Genomic DNA, 13,364 nt, shown 5'->3' with positions numbered 1-13,364 from the left:
GATTCTAGGAAAAATAGTTCCTAGTCCATGTTATTGCAGGTTTTAAATGAATCTTACAAAAAAAAATTCCCAATCCACATGTGCATCCTGTGCAGGTGTGTCTAGGTCATGATGCACTCCTACAATACAGTGGTTGTATACTCTTTAAAAAATGGTTCCTTGGGGTTTGATATAGAACCCTGGGGTTCTGTACTTAGCCAATAGAACCTTTTCCCAAAAGAATGGTACTATATAGAACTGTTGGAGAGCAAAGAACTTTTTTTTTTTTTAATAGTAAAACAGTTCTATAATTCGAAGAATGCATAAGGTGAAATTACTTTTTGGAATTTTCTTTTGGATCACCACTTACACTAAGGTGGTGTGTGTATATATATATATATATATATATATATATACACACACACACACACATACATACATACATATATATATATATATATATATATATATATATATATATATATATATATATATATACACACATACATATATACATATACATTATATGTATATATACATACATTATATATATTATATATATATATATATATATATATATATATATATATATATATATATATATATATATACACACACACACACACACACACACATACACAGTGCTGTGAAGATTTGCCCCATCCTGATTTCTTGTGTGTTTTGTGTATCTCATACTAAATTGTTTCAAAAATTAAAACAAAATCTAAGATAAAATAAAGGCAACCTGAGTAACACAAAATACAGTTTTAAATGATGTTATCCAATACGAGTTGGGCCTGTGTGAAAATGTATTTACCCCATAGTTACTAATTCCCCAAATCTGTGAAACTGCATTCATAATTGGGTTCAGCTGGACTAGACACAACCAGATTTACTGCAACCAGCAACCTGATTACTGCAAACCCTGTTCAATCAAATCAACTCTTAAATAGAACTCTTTCAACAGCATGAAGTTGGTTAAAAGGTCTTACTCAGTAACACACTATGCCAAAATTGAGAAATTCCAGAAATTTTGAGGAAGAAGGTGATTGAAATACATTAGTCTGGAAAGGTTTACAAAGCTATTTCAAAGGCTCTGGGACTCCAATAAACCACAGTGAGAGCCATTATATCCAAATGGATAAACTCGGCACAGTAGTGAACCTTCCCAGAAGTGTCTGACCTTCCTAAATTCCTCCAAAAGTACATCAATTGTTTAAGGGGGCAAGTAGTTTTTCACATGGGGTGACTGATTAAGTGTTGGATAATTTTTTTTGCATCAATAAAAAAGCAGAAATAAATAAAAATTGTATTGTGTGATTACTCATGTTGCCTTAGTTTTATTTAGTACGTGATGTACACAAAAACAGACGAAATCAGTAAATCTTTTTCACCGCACTGTATGTGTGTGTGTGTGTATATATATATATATATATATATATATATATATATATATATATATATTTATATATTTATATATATATATATATATAGAGAGAGAGAGAGAGAGAGAGAAAGAGAGCGAGATAGATAGATAAAGAGAGAATCTCAGTGTACATCCCAGGAGACCATACACTCAGCGGACACTAAGGAGATACTTAATTACCGCCTGTTTGCATCTGCCTTATCCCAGCTATCCTCTCAACCACAGAAACCTCTGTCAAGCCTATTGATTTAGGTCTTTGGCCTAGACCAGATGGATCACCCAACATATTAAATCCAAGGGCCCTCATCAGTAAAGTCGATGACTTCAGGAAGGAAGGGGGGGAACCCCCTTTGGAATGAGACATTTTGCTCTCAGCCAGGAACCCAAAGCACCCTGTGTTCACACATTCCACAATCAGAGCACTCCATATAGCCTACAAGGACAATGACTGGGAGATGGAACATGCTTACCTTGTTGAATTAGCTCTTCACACCACTCACAGGGCACAGGACAGAACCATTTAATTTCTGTTACATGAAATCTATTTCAATGTATCATGTTTTATATAAGGCTTATAATGAGGTGGCCGTGGCTCAGGTGGTAGAGTGGGTCGTCCAATAATCTTAGGGTTGGCGGTTCGATTCCCGGCCCACGTGACTCCACATGCCAAAGTGTCCTTCGGCAAGACACTGAACCCCAAGTTGCTCCCGATGGCAAATTAGCGCCTTGCATGGCAGCTCTGCTACCACTAGTGTGTGAGTGTGTGTGTGAATGAGACACAGTGTGAAGCGCTTTGGATAAAAGCGCTATATAAGTGCGCCATGTACCATTTACCAACTCAAAGTTTGTTATCATCATGCTGTTATTTATCTGTGTTCATACCACATGCCTCACAAGTTGATTGTTATTATCTGCAAACGGATGTTGCCCATGCCTATAATCCCAAAATGTATTTATTAATGTATATACATACTATTATACTTAGCAAATTAACTATTACAGTGAGGGAAAAAAGTATTTGATCCCCTGCTGATTTTGTACGTTTGCCCACTGACAAAGAAATGATCATTCTATAATTTTAATGGTAGATTTATTTGAACAGTGAGAGACAGAACAACAACAAAAAAAACCCCCCAGAAAAACGCATGTCAAAAATGTTATAAATTGATTTGCATTTTAATGAGGGAAATATGCATTTGACCCCTCTTAGTACTTGGTGGCAAAACCCTTGGTGGCAATCACAGAGGTCAGACTTTTCTTGTAGTTGGCCACCAGGTTTGCACACATCTCAGGAGGGATTTTGTCCCACTCCTCTTTCCAGATCTTCTCCAAGTCATTAAGGCTTCGAGGCTGACGTTCAGCAACTCGAACCTTCAGCTCCCTCCGCAGATTTTCTATGGGATTAAGGTCTGGAGACTGGCTAGGCCACTCCAGAACCTTAATGTGCTTCTTCTTGAGCCACTCCTTTGTTGCCTTGGCCGTGTGTTTTGGGTCATTGTCATGCTGGAATACCCATCCACGACCCATTTTCAATGCCCTGGCTGAGGGAAGGAGGTTCTCACCCAAGATTTGATGGTACATGGCCCTGTCCATCGTCCCTTTGATGCGGTGAAGTTGTCCTGTCCCCTTAGCAGAAAAACATTTTCTTGATGTTGTAAAGGATGAACCTACAGGACCTTGCAGTTGCTGAGATATGGTCTGTAAAGGTCAAGCCGTCATCATGATCATTGCAACTCCACGAGGTGAGATCTTGCATGGAGCCCCAGGCCGAGGGAGATTGACAGTTCTTTTGTGTTTCTGCCATTTGCGAATAATTGCATTAACTGTTGTCACCTTCTCACCAAGCTGCTTGGCAATGGTCTTGTAGCCCATTCCAGACTTGTGTAGGTCTACAATCTTGTCCCTGACATCCTTGGAGAGCTCTTTGGTCTTGGCCATGGTGGAGAGTTTGGAATCTGATTGATTGATTGCTTCTGTGGACAGGTGTCTTTTATACAGGTAACAAGCTGAGATTAGGAGCACTCCCTTTAAGAGTGTGCTCCTAATCTCAGCTCGTTACCTGTATAAAAGACACCTGGGAGCCAGAAATCTTTCTGATTGAGAGGGGGTCAAATACTTATTTCCCTCATTAAAATGCAAATCAATTTATAACATTTTTGACATGCGTTTTTCTGGATTTTCTTGTTATTCTGTCTCTCACTGTTCAAATAAATCTACCATTAAAATTATAGACTGATCATTTCTTTGTCAGTGGGCAAACGTACAAAATCAGCAGGGGATCAAATACTTTTTTACCCCCTTACTGTAGGCTCTGTAAAATACATTACCAATGTATATAACACAAAATTAGCTATTAGGCTTTTATTATCTCGTATTTAGGCCAATATATCTGGCAAGTTAGTCATTATAAAGTCAAATATGTGATATTTGGTATCTGTTTTAGTTCTAACATTTCCAGAATACTAATGAACCATGGATTTTGATAACTCACTATGTAATTCCATATATAAGAGTAAAGACCCAACCAACACAAAGTAACAGCAAGCATGGACCCAAAAGTATCATGCAAATTAATTGGAGGGGAAGACCGAACTAGCCACCAGTCATCCTAAAAGACCACCACTGATTGGTTGGGACCCTTAGAGGACTGGACTAGCCAGAAAGGGTTAAAATCCTATGACACCAAAGAGTCTCTGCAAAACAACAAACAGATGAGGGACAGAGCTGGACAAAGTCATCAGAGAGTTCTCCACAGTCAACATCTTCGGGGAGATTACCTCTGCTTGGTCCCTCAGTCTAGAACCGCCGCCAAGCTCATTAAGCAAGTCTTCCAAGACGCCACTCATATGCCGACCAGACACTGACCAATAACCATTGCAGGAATCCCTTCTGCACAAGGATGTAATGAGGGAATCCCCATTTGGAACAACAATTCAAAAGGCAAAACACAGTACCCCAAATTCTCGCTGAATTGGTGCATATAATATGTTTAAAAGAAGCAAAAGTAAATTAATAAGTTGATGGTTTGTTCAAGTCATGAACTGTAAAATAGGATACGGTGCTAGAAACTTGTAACTTCATACTCTCTGTTCAAAGCCATTTTCACCCGTTTGTGTGTGCGTATTTATGTGTTAGATTACTTTATTTGTAGTGGAATAGTTTAATAAAGTCTCATCTGTCTTAAATATACGCATCTTATTTGCTTGATAAGTCTACTGCCTTGAACTGCCGATCTTGTTACTATGCTCTATAGAGTGTTTCACTATATTTTGGATATTATTGCCGGTGGCCACAGAGGTAATATCTAATGCATAATTAATAAGTACACTAATTTCAACTTATCACTGGATGAATAAATTATCAGAAATATTAAATTAGCAAATTTTCCCCATCTGAGCTGATCTGCTAGTGTCTCCGACATATAATGGTGGAGAGTGTGGGCAGCTCAATCTAATTAGCTAATTTTCCCAACTATACACACACACACACACACACACACACACACACAGAGTCATGTGAAAAAATAAGTACACCCCATGGAAATTGTTGACTTTTTTGACATTTGGACAAGCAAACATTTGATCCTCTTTGAAACAGTGGCTATTAATAAAGTTGATACACTATCAAATGACACAAAATTTACATTTTTTAGTAATTTTCACAATTTAAATTAACAAAAAAAAAAACTGATCATTCACATTAAAGTAAGTACACCCCTACATTTATCACACCTTCAAATCCATAAAATTAGAATCAGGTGTTCACTATTGGATGCCAGTGATTAGAACCTGCTTAGGGAGTGCAGGTGGAACCAGTCTTATTTACTCCCCTCTCATATCTAGTGTCTGGTGTTCCCTTTACTATTGAGGTGTGTGGTGTCATTATGCCAAGGTCTAAAGAGTTCTGTAAGGCCTTCAGAAATTTGTCCACGACTGGCCATCCTAGCAAATTTAGTCCAAGAGCAGACCGTCTGACGCAAAAAGAAGTCTCTAAGAACCCCAAAATTTCATTATAGGATCTGCTGGTAAGTCTTGAAAAAGCCTTTGCAATGCTATAGTTTGCCAATGAGCATATAGACAAAGACCAGGCCTTTTGGAATGTGCTCTGGACAGACAAATCAAAGAATTGTTTGGCCACATTAACAGTTGACATGTTTGGCGCAGACCAAAGACAGCTTTTCAGGAGAAGCGCCTCATACCAACTGTGAAGCACAGTGGTGGAAATGTTATAGTTTAGGGTTGCTTCACTGCCTCAGGGACTGGATAGTTCGCATTCATTGATTCCACTACAGTAGGTAGACAACCATTACTGTTGCATGTACTGCCGTCAGAAGGCCACAGAGGTAAATACAAATCAGTCACATGTGAAAGTCATTCAAGAAATTACCACCAAGTGGCACAAAGGGACGGTTTGCAAAAGACTGGAATTGTGACGCTTTCGCTTTATGATATATAACAGAATAAATAAATAGTAACAAGAATATGATATCATTATTTTTATGTTATCAAATAAAAAAATCAGCAGTGACTGTTATTTTCAAAGCTTATTAAAACAATGTACGTACAGAGATGTGATGAGAGGAGGGCAGACAGAGAAGATATTCCTATAGAGTTATTCATCCCGTGTATTTTATGCCTCGATGCACTAATGCTTGTTTCCTCTTTCTCAGGAACAGAGTCTTTTTTCATGTACTTTCCTTACTTACTTATCGGGCTATGGAAAACTGCTTACATCTGTTTATTTTTTTGCATGGAATTTCTGTATTCTCCCCATGTCTTTTTACTGTATTGATGTGATAAGTTTCAAGGCATGATCTCTGCGTCTCAATTTTGAGGGTCTCTGGTCACGATGCACCGGAACAGAATTGTTTTGTGTTCTTGGAGCATGTTGTTTTGCTCATTCCTATTCACTCTGCCTTTTGATCTCACTCTCTCTTGGCTCTTCTTCTTGCCTCCTGTAGAATAGCCGCCTTTAGTTCCTATATCACTCAAACCTATGCAACAGATGTCCTGATTCAATCTGTGACCTCTTCCAATTGACATTTATCACTCTTTATCAATATTTCCTTTCTATATACACAATGCTTTCTGAATATTAAAACTAAGAAGCTTTCACTGATATCTGCGTCGGTGTTACTTCTTCCCGGGCCCAGACAAGAGGTAATCAGTCACTGCACTCCAAATTTTGGTTCCGACTGGTATCGGACAAGAACTTAACATGATGTCTCTGTTGTAAGCAAGCAGAACACATCACGTGACGCATTTTGACAAATGACATACATCGCCAGAAATTAACTTTAAACTTCCTTAGCCAATAAATTCTGTCTTCTTGATTAGGTCAGCCTGTAGTTTCTCACTATTGGTGATCTCTAAAAAGGAAATGACCATATTTAGACCAGCTATCATGACACTAAAGGGAATGATCTTTTCAACGATACCAAACACTCGCTGTTTTCAAGAGTGATCACGGAGATATATCTGGCTTAAAAATGCTAAATTATGACAAAGTTCGGAGAAATTGGCAGACGCAAAAACAACAAATGCCTAAAAATAATCATTTTAATGTGAACTTTTGTCATTTTCATGGTATCAGTGTTAAATAAGACACTATCGAAGCAAAATCTGAAAACTGACCAGTATGCACAAAAATGGCTTTTTTGCCATCGATATCTCACCTTAATTCTAACACCATGTAATTCTTATGTACATGTTAAACATCCATTCAGTAATCAATCAGGGGATGTGCATCATGTTTGTGCTCTTTGGACACATCGTTTACAAAGAGATTTGGATATGAGAATTTAGAAGATAATTTGGGGAAACGTCGACAAATGAGGAAATTTTATTTAGCAGATGCTCTTAAATTGGATTACAAAAAGTTCTTTAACTTCACGTGCGAGGCTGCAGTGGACTGTTTTTCTGTTTCCCAGATGCCTGTCAAACACCCTAGCTGCTGTGCTGTTAAAAGCTTTTGATTTGTAAATGTGTCACAATGACTCATCCCCCAGCCAGAAATGAACTCTTAAAAATAAAGAGGTGTGCATGTATGTATGTGTTTGCAAGTATATCACATTCAAGTGGTTATTTTTGACAGGAAGTGTATCTACATTCCCAGGGTCCTATGTTCCCCAGATTTATATGGCACATAATAAACCTTGCATTTGTTTCATAAATTTCATACAAGTTGTGTAAATTTTCCACAACTTTCATAAATTTCAAGTGTGGATGAAGAATGGATACTAATGGATGTTTAAACTAACGTATATTGTTATTAATTTAAGTGTGTTTTGGTGTTTAAAGTTAAAAGATAATAAAGTTACTAGAGCCCTTGGAAATTGATTCCTGACTACATAAAACCTTGTGAAATGTTTTCTTAATGTGTTTTAACAGAATATTGAACTGGGGAACATAGGACCCTGGTTTGAATAGAAGTGTGAATAGGTATGCTTCCTGATATTAATTTTATTAAATAAAAAAAAATTAATGAATACACTGAAAAAATTACCTTTGTTATATCTGCAGTGCCACTGCATAATTTCTGGTTATCTACCTCCCCATCCATCTATCTGTCTAATCCATCAATCAATCAACCAATCTATCTATCTATCAAGCATTTCTGATAAAGTGATTGTTTCATTAAAACAAATTCTACAGGGCATAACAACAGTCCAAATGTAAGCACACTGTAACTGAAAAAAACTTATATACTTCACTTATTGTGAGACTTTGTGAACGTGACGTCCAGTGTGAACAACCTTCTTGTTGACGATAATGGGAACAATTAAAATAAAATTTAGCTAACATAACAGGGCATTTTTTAGCTAACTTATTATATTGATAGTTATGGCTAAATTGCAATGAATTAGCAAGCTAGCTACAATAGATGTGGAGTGTTGTTAGCTAGATTACGCCATATTAATATACTACCTACTGTACTAATGAGCAAATGTTTTTTTTATGTCCCTCTCTGACCAGTAATGCAAAATAATTTGCTGGGCAGTGCTTCTCTTCATCTTCAAAGCTACCTACAACCAACTAATCAACCAACATGTGCAATGGAGGGGGGCTTTTAGTGTTTTTATCTGATTTTTAATTACAAACTAACAATCGATTCGAAACACCAATAATGTTACAAATGAAATTACATTCTACACATACTACAGTTGATCATGGTGTAAATTTTGGGTTGGGGGGATGGGGGTGTAATGGCTAGTTCTGATTATTGGGGTTTTTTCCAAAGAATGTTTCAATTAATAATACACCTACTACTAATAAAAAGGACAGATAACCAATAAAGCACCTATTGAAATGCAACATTTCTCATTATTAAATGTACATTTCAAATGTTTGTATTTGTGACAAATATTAAATAATGCGGTCGCAACATTTGAAAAAGCCTACTAATTAATGTAGAGTATTAGACAACTAGGCTACCACTCTCAATGCTCCCATGCAGAGTAATAAACAATCTTTTTATTTTATTGCAAAATGACTAAATACTGCAAGATACAATTATATAAATAATAATGCACATCTTTTTAAAGTTTAACAAAATAAAATACGGGGTAGTAAGCACAGAACACAGTCTTGACATTTACTATTCAGCTTGAATTCATTCTAAACAACAAATGCTTACATGAAATTTTGAGTACTAAATTTGGTTCCGTTAATATGATTTGTTTTTAATTTGTGTTTTTCTTGTATTCTCCACTGACTGCAAATGTCACAGTTACTTGCAAAATGAGCTGTGACACGTTCTTGTGAAAATCTGTAGTTATAGCACCACTTAGTGGTCAAGAGCAGCAAATGTATATTCTCACTGCAACTGCAGCCATACCAGCGGCCGCAAAAAGTTTATTCTGGTTGAGTACCATCTGTACGAATTCTGCATCATGCCAAAGAGTGCTTGAAGATAATGTGAAGCCATCTGTCAAAAGTTGTAGTTGAACTGAAAGTGCACCTTTCAACAGGATAATGATCCTAAGCACACTACCAAATCCACTAAGGAATGGCTCAAAAAGAAGAATTTGAGAAGTAATGGAATGGCATAGTCAAAGCCCAGATTTGAATCCCAGATTTGAAATGTTGTGGGGGGATTTGAAATGGGCAGTACTTACAAGAAAACCTTCAAACATCTTGCAACTGAAAGAATATTGCATAGAAGAGTGGTCAAAATTTCCTGCAAACCTAGTGGATAATTATGCAAAATGCCTACAAGAAGGTACTTCTGCTAAAGGGGGCAATACTAGCTTCTGAGGCCAAGGGTGTACTTACATTTTTGCATTGAATTCTATCTAGCTATTGGATAATAAGCCTGGTGTTTGGATATGCAAAACAGCAATAACATTTAATACACTGCATATATCACATACTACCCCTACAGTGAAAAGATAATATGAATATCAGCTTAGTGTGATGAAAGTATGACCTGCAGATCATTTGCAATTCGCAAACATCTTTTCAAACTGCTGCTTATGCTGTGTCATGGGGTATCATAACACGCTTAAAGGAAAAGTGCTATCCACCCCTTCTGTATGCATGAGCTCACAGATGCCCATGATTGGCTAGTGTCACTGTGATTGACAGGGGAATGCAAGTATACCATCCCTCCCATCCAGACATCATAGCTAATTATTCCAGCCACAGATGACAGGGTGATCTCTGGATGATAGGGATGTACATTTTTCAAACATGTGTTGCGCCATTCTGGAGCCCACAAGCTAGTATAGAAATATAAATAAAGCTGACACATTACTGATAAAGTTTAAAAAATGTACTTTGTTATTTGAATGCTTGTGTCGCTATCACATAAGAACAAATTTAAACAAATCAGCTCCCAATCTCCTATTCTTTTGCCATGTCCAAACACTGACAGATATTTTACAGGACTATATTAACCCCTGTGCCAGCTGATTTATCTTAAAGCATACAATGGGGGAAATAAGTACTGAACGCATCAACATTTTTTTAGTAAATACATTTCCAATGAGGCTATTCACATGACATTTTCACTAGATTTTGGTATTAACTCAAGAAATCCGCACATATAAAGAAATCCAAACATTAAAGTCCATAAAGGAAGTTATGTGTAATAAAGAGGAATGACACAGGAAAATTCCTCCATGAAGAAGAAATGGAGGGTTATGGAATGGCCTAGTCAAAGCTCAGATTTGAATCCCATTGAAATGTTGTGGTGGGGATCTGAAATGGGCAGTACATGCAAGAAAACCCCTCAAACAGCTTGCAACTGAAAGAATACTGCATAGCAGAGTGGTCAAAAATTCCAGCAAGCCTGATGGACAATTATGAAAAATGTCTATAAGAAGTTACTTCTGCTAAAGGGGGCAATACTAGATTCTGAGGCCAAGGGTGTACTTACTTTTTCCACAGATGATTTATCACATCTATTGACATTTCTGTTGAATAAATCATTGAAAACTTGTAGCATTTTCCTTGTGGTTTTGTTCAAGTATATCAACTCCATTAATAGGCACTGTTTCAAAACTGATCAAATGTTTGCTTGTCCAAATATGTATTAAAATAAAACAAAACAAACAAAAAAAAACCCTATTTCCATGGGGTATATAGAACCTTTTCACAGGCTACAAAGAACCCTGCAGGGTTCTTTTGATTGAACCCTTAGAAAGGGTTCTATATAGTATCTTAAGGGTTCCAAATATGAAGCACCCAACAGAACTCTTTAAGGTTCTATATTGAACCTTTTCTTCTAAGAGTGTATAAGAAAATATAGTTCATCTTACAGATTTTAATAAGGGGCAGGATTAGATTCAAATAACTGTTTCATAGTCCATACACCCAATCAAGCTAAAATCTCTTGTACTTTACTGTATAGTGCTGATCCGTGAAGGGATTTTTTCTGTTGACTAGGTTACTTCAAAATCATAGATTATGATTAACATTTGTCGAACGGCTGATATATATATGTACAGTCCCCTCAGAAAATATTGGAACGGCAAATCCAATTCTATTGTTTTTGCTATACACTTAAGACATTTGGGTTTGAGATCAAAAGATGAATATGATCGAGCACAATTTCAACTTTCATTTCCTGCTATTTACATGTACATGTAAATAAACAACTTAGAACATGATACCTTTGGTGGCAGAGTAGCCAATTTTTAGGTGAACAAAAGTAAAGGAATAGACAATCTTGAAGTAAATGAAAGTAAATAACACAATATTTGGTTGCATATCCGTTGCTTGCAATAACTGCATCAAGTCGGTGACCCACTGACATCACCAAACTGTTCCATTTTTCTTTTATAGTGTTTTTGCAGGCTTGTAGCAGTCTTTCAGTTGTTGTTTTGGGGGTTACTCCCTTCGTCTCCTCTTCAGGAAGTGAAATGCTGCTTAATTGGGCTAAGCTCTGGTGACTGACATGGCCAGTCTAAAACATTTCACTTTTTTTTTTCCATTGATGAAGTCCTTTTTTGTGTTGGCAGTGTGTCTTGGGTCATTGTCCTGCTGCATAATTAAGTTCCTCCCAATTAGACTGGATGAATTTCTCTCTAAATTGACAGAGAGAATGTTTCTGTAGACTTCTGAATTCATTTTGCTGCTACCATCATGAGTTCCATCATCAATAAAGATTAGTGATCCATGCAAGCCCAAGCCATGACACTGCCTCCACTGTGCTTGACTGATGAGCTCGTGTGTTTTGGATCATGAGCAGATCCTTTCTTTCTTCACACTTTGGCTTTTCCATCACTTTGGTAGATGTTAATCTTGGTTCCAGAACTTTTGTGGCTCATCTCCCTATTTCTTTGTGAATTCCAATCTGGCCTTCAGATTCTCACTGCTGATAGGTGGTTTGCATCTTGTGGTATGGCCTCTATATTTCTGCTCTCTAAGTCTTCTTTGAACAGTCTATTGTGATACCTTCACCCCTGCCCTTTGGAGGTTGTTGGTGATGCCACCAAGTGTTGTTTTTGGTTTCTCATAATGTTTCTGTCATCAACTGCTGCTCTTTTCTGTTCTTTTGTTGTATTTCATGGACAACCTGTTCAATGTCTGGCTGGTACCACTGGTTTCTTTTTCAGGACTTTCCAAAGTGTTGTATTGGCTATGCCCAAAGGCTTGTGTAATGGCTCTGAACTGTCTCTGCTGTTTCAATACTTTCAGAGGGAACTGTATGGTGGGCTCTGCACCACCTGGCCCTATGCATGAACCACAACTGATTGTAAATTTTTTTGACAATAGCAGTGGAAATCAAAAATTTCTGTGAACAGTCATTAATTAAATAATTTATCCAATCAGTGGTGTTTACCTCTAAAACATGTTTCTTGCTGGATTTGTCTTTGGATGCCTTCTCTACAGTTGCTCCTTTCAGATCTACACTGAATTCGGTCTTTGATTGATGGCTCCCAAACTGAAAAAGAACATATGTGAATACTCTCTCTCTCCCCAAGTTAGCAAATATCAGGTTGTCACTTACCCAACTGGTGGCCACAGCCTGACTTTTGGCAAATATCAATTGAGAGCCTTGCAAAACTGTCCAAGATGAAGTCCAGTTCTTACTATGGGTGAGACATGAGACAACAAGAAAATCAGAGCTTGATAAGCAGTTTGTTATAATTATCAGTTTTCCTTGGGCAATTTTACACATCCATGTGCTAAAAGGAGGTCCTGATGTATCAGTATTTCTTATCACAGAATATAACGCATATTTTTGTATTTTTTATAGTTATTAGATATTGAGTCTTTTATTTTAACTAAATTGTTGGTGCTAGGGAAGGGAATGTACCAAAAGGCATCATCTAGTAATAAAGATTAGGAAACTCTGAATATAGAAGTAATTTTTTTTTTTGCAATCTTAAAATATCATTGCATTTTCTTTGGTATGTCTTTAGCTTACCGGACTTTTTTGCCATGTTCAGTGATCTTGGTTACATTTAGGGGTCCAGATTTTTCACAGGGCTAAGGAAAACGACAATAAAATA

The 13,364-nt window shown here is 37.0% G+C and overlaps 1 protein-coding gene across 9 annotated transcripts in view; it reads right to left on the bottom strand.

The window, feature by feature from the left end:
• The window catches only part of arhgap12a (Rho GTPase activating protein 12a), an 84,816-nt gene that overhangs the window by 14,018 nt on the left and 57,434 nt on the right, over positions 1–13,364 (bottom strand). For 5 of the 9 annotated variants that reach the window (XM_047162682.2, XM_047162685.2, XM_047162687.2 and 2 more), the window contains 2 exons: positions 13,280–13,341; positions 12,692–12,941 (listed from right to left, as the gene is read on the bottom strand). In XM_047162682.2, coding sequence (XP_047018638.1) covers positions 12,692–12,941; positions 13,280–13,341 — 312 coding nt within the window. The remainder of the gene's footprint in view (positions 1–12,691; positions 12,942–13,279; positions 13,342–13,364) is intronic. The other 4 variants (XM_017495225.3, XM_053673762.1, XM_017495223.3 and 1 more) reach the window with 1 other exon arrangement.

Source organism: Ictalurus punctatus, chromosome 20 (genome assembly GCF_001660625.3).
Source record: "Ictalurus punctatus breed USDA103 chromosome 20, Coco_2.0, whole genome shotgun sequence".
Lineage (NCBI taxonomy): Eukaryota > Metazoa > Chordata > Actinopteri > Siluriformes > Ictaluridae > Ictalurus > Ictalurus punctatus.
This window is presented reverse-complemented; position numbering and strand designations above follow the sequence as displayed.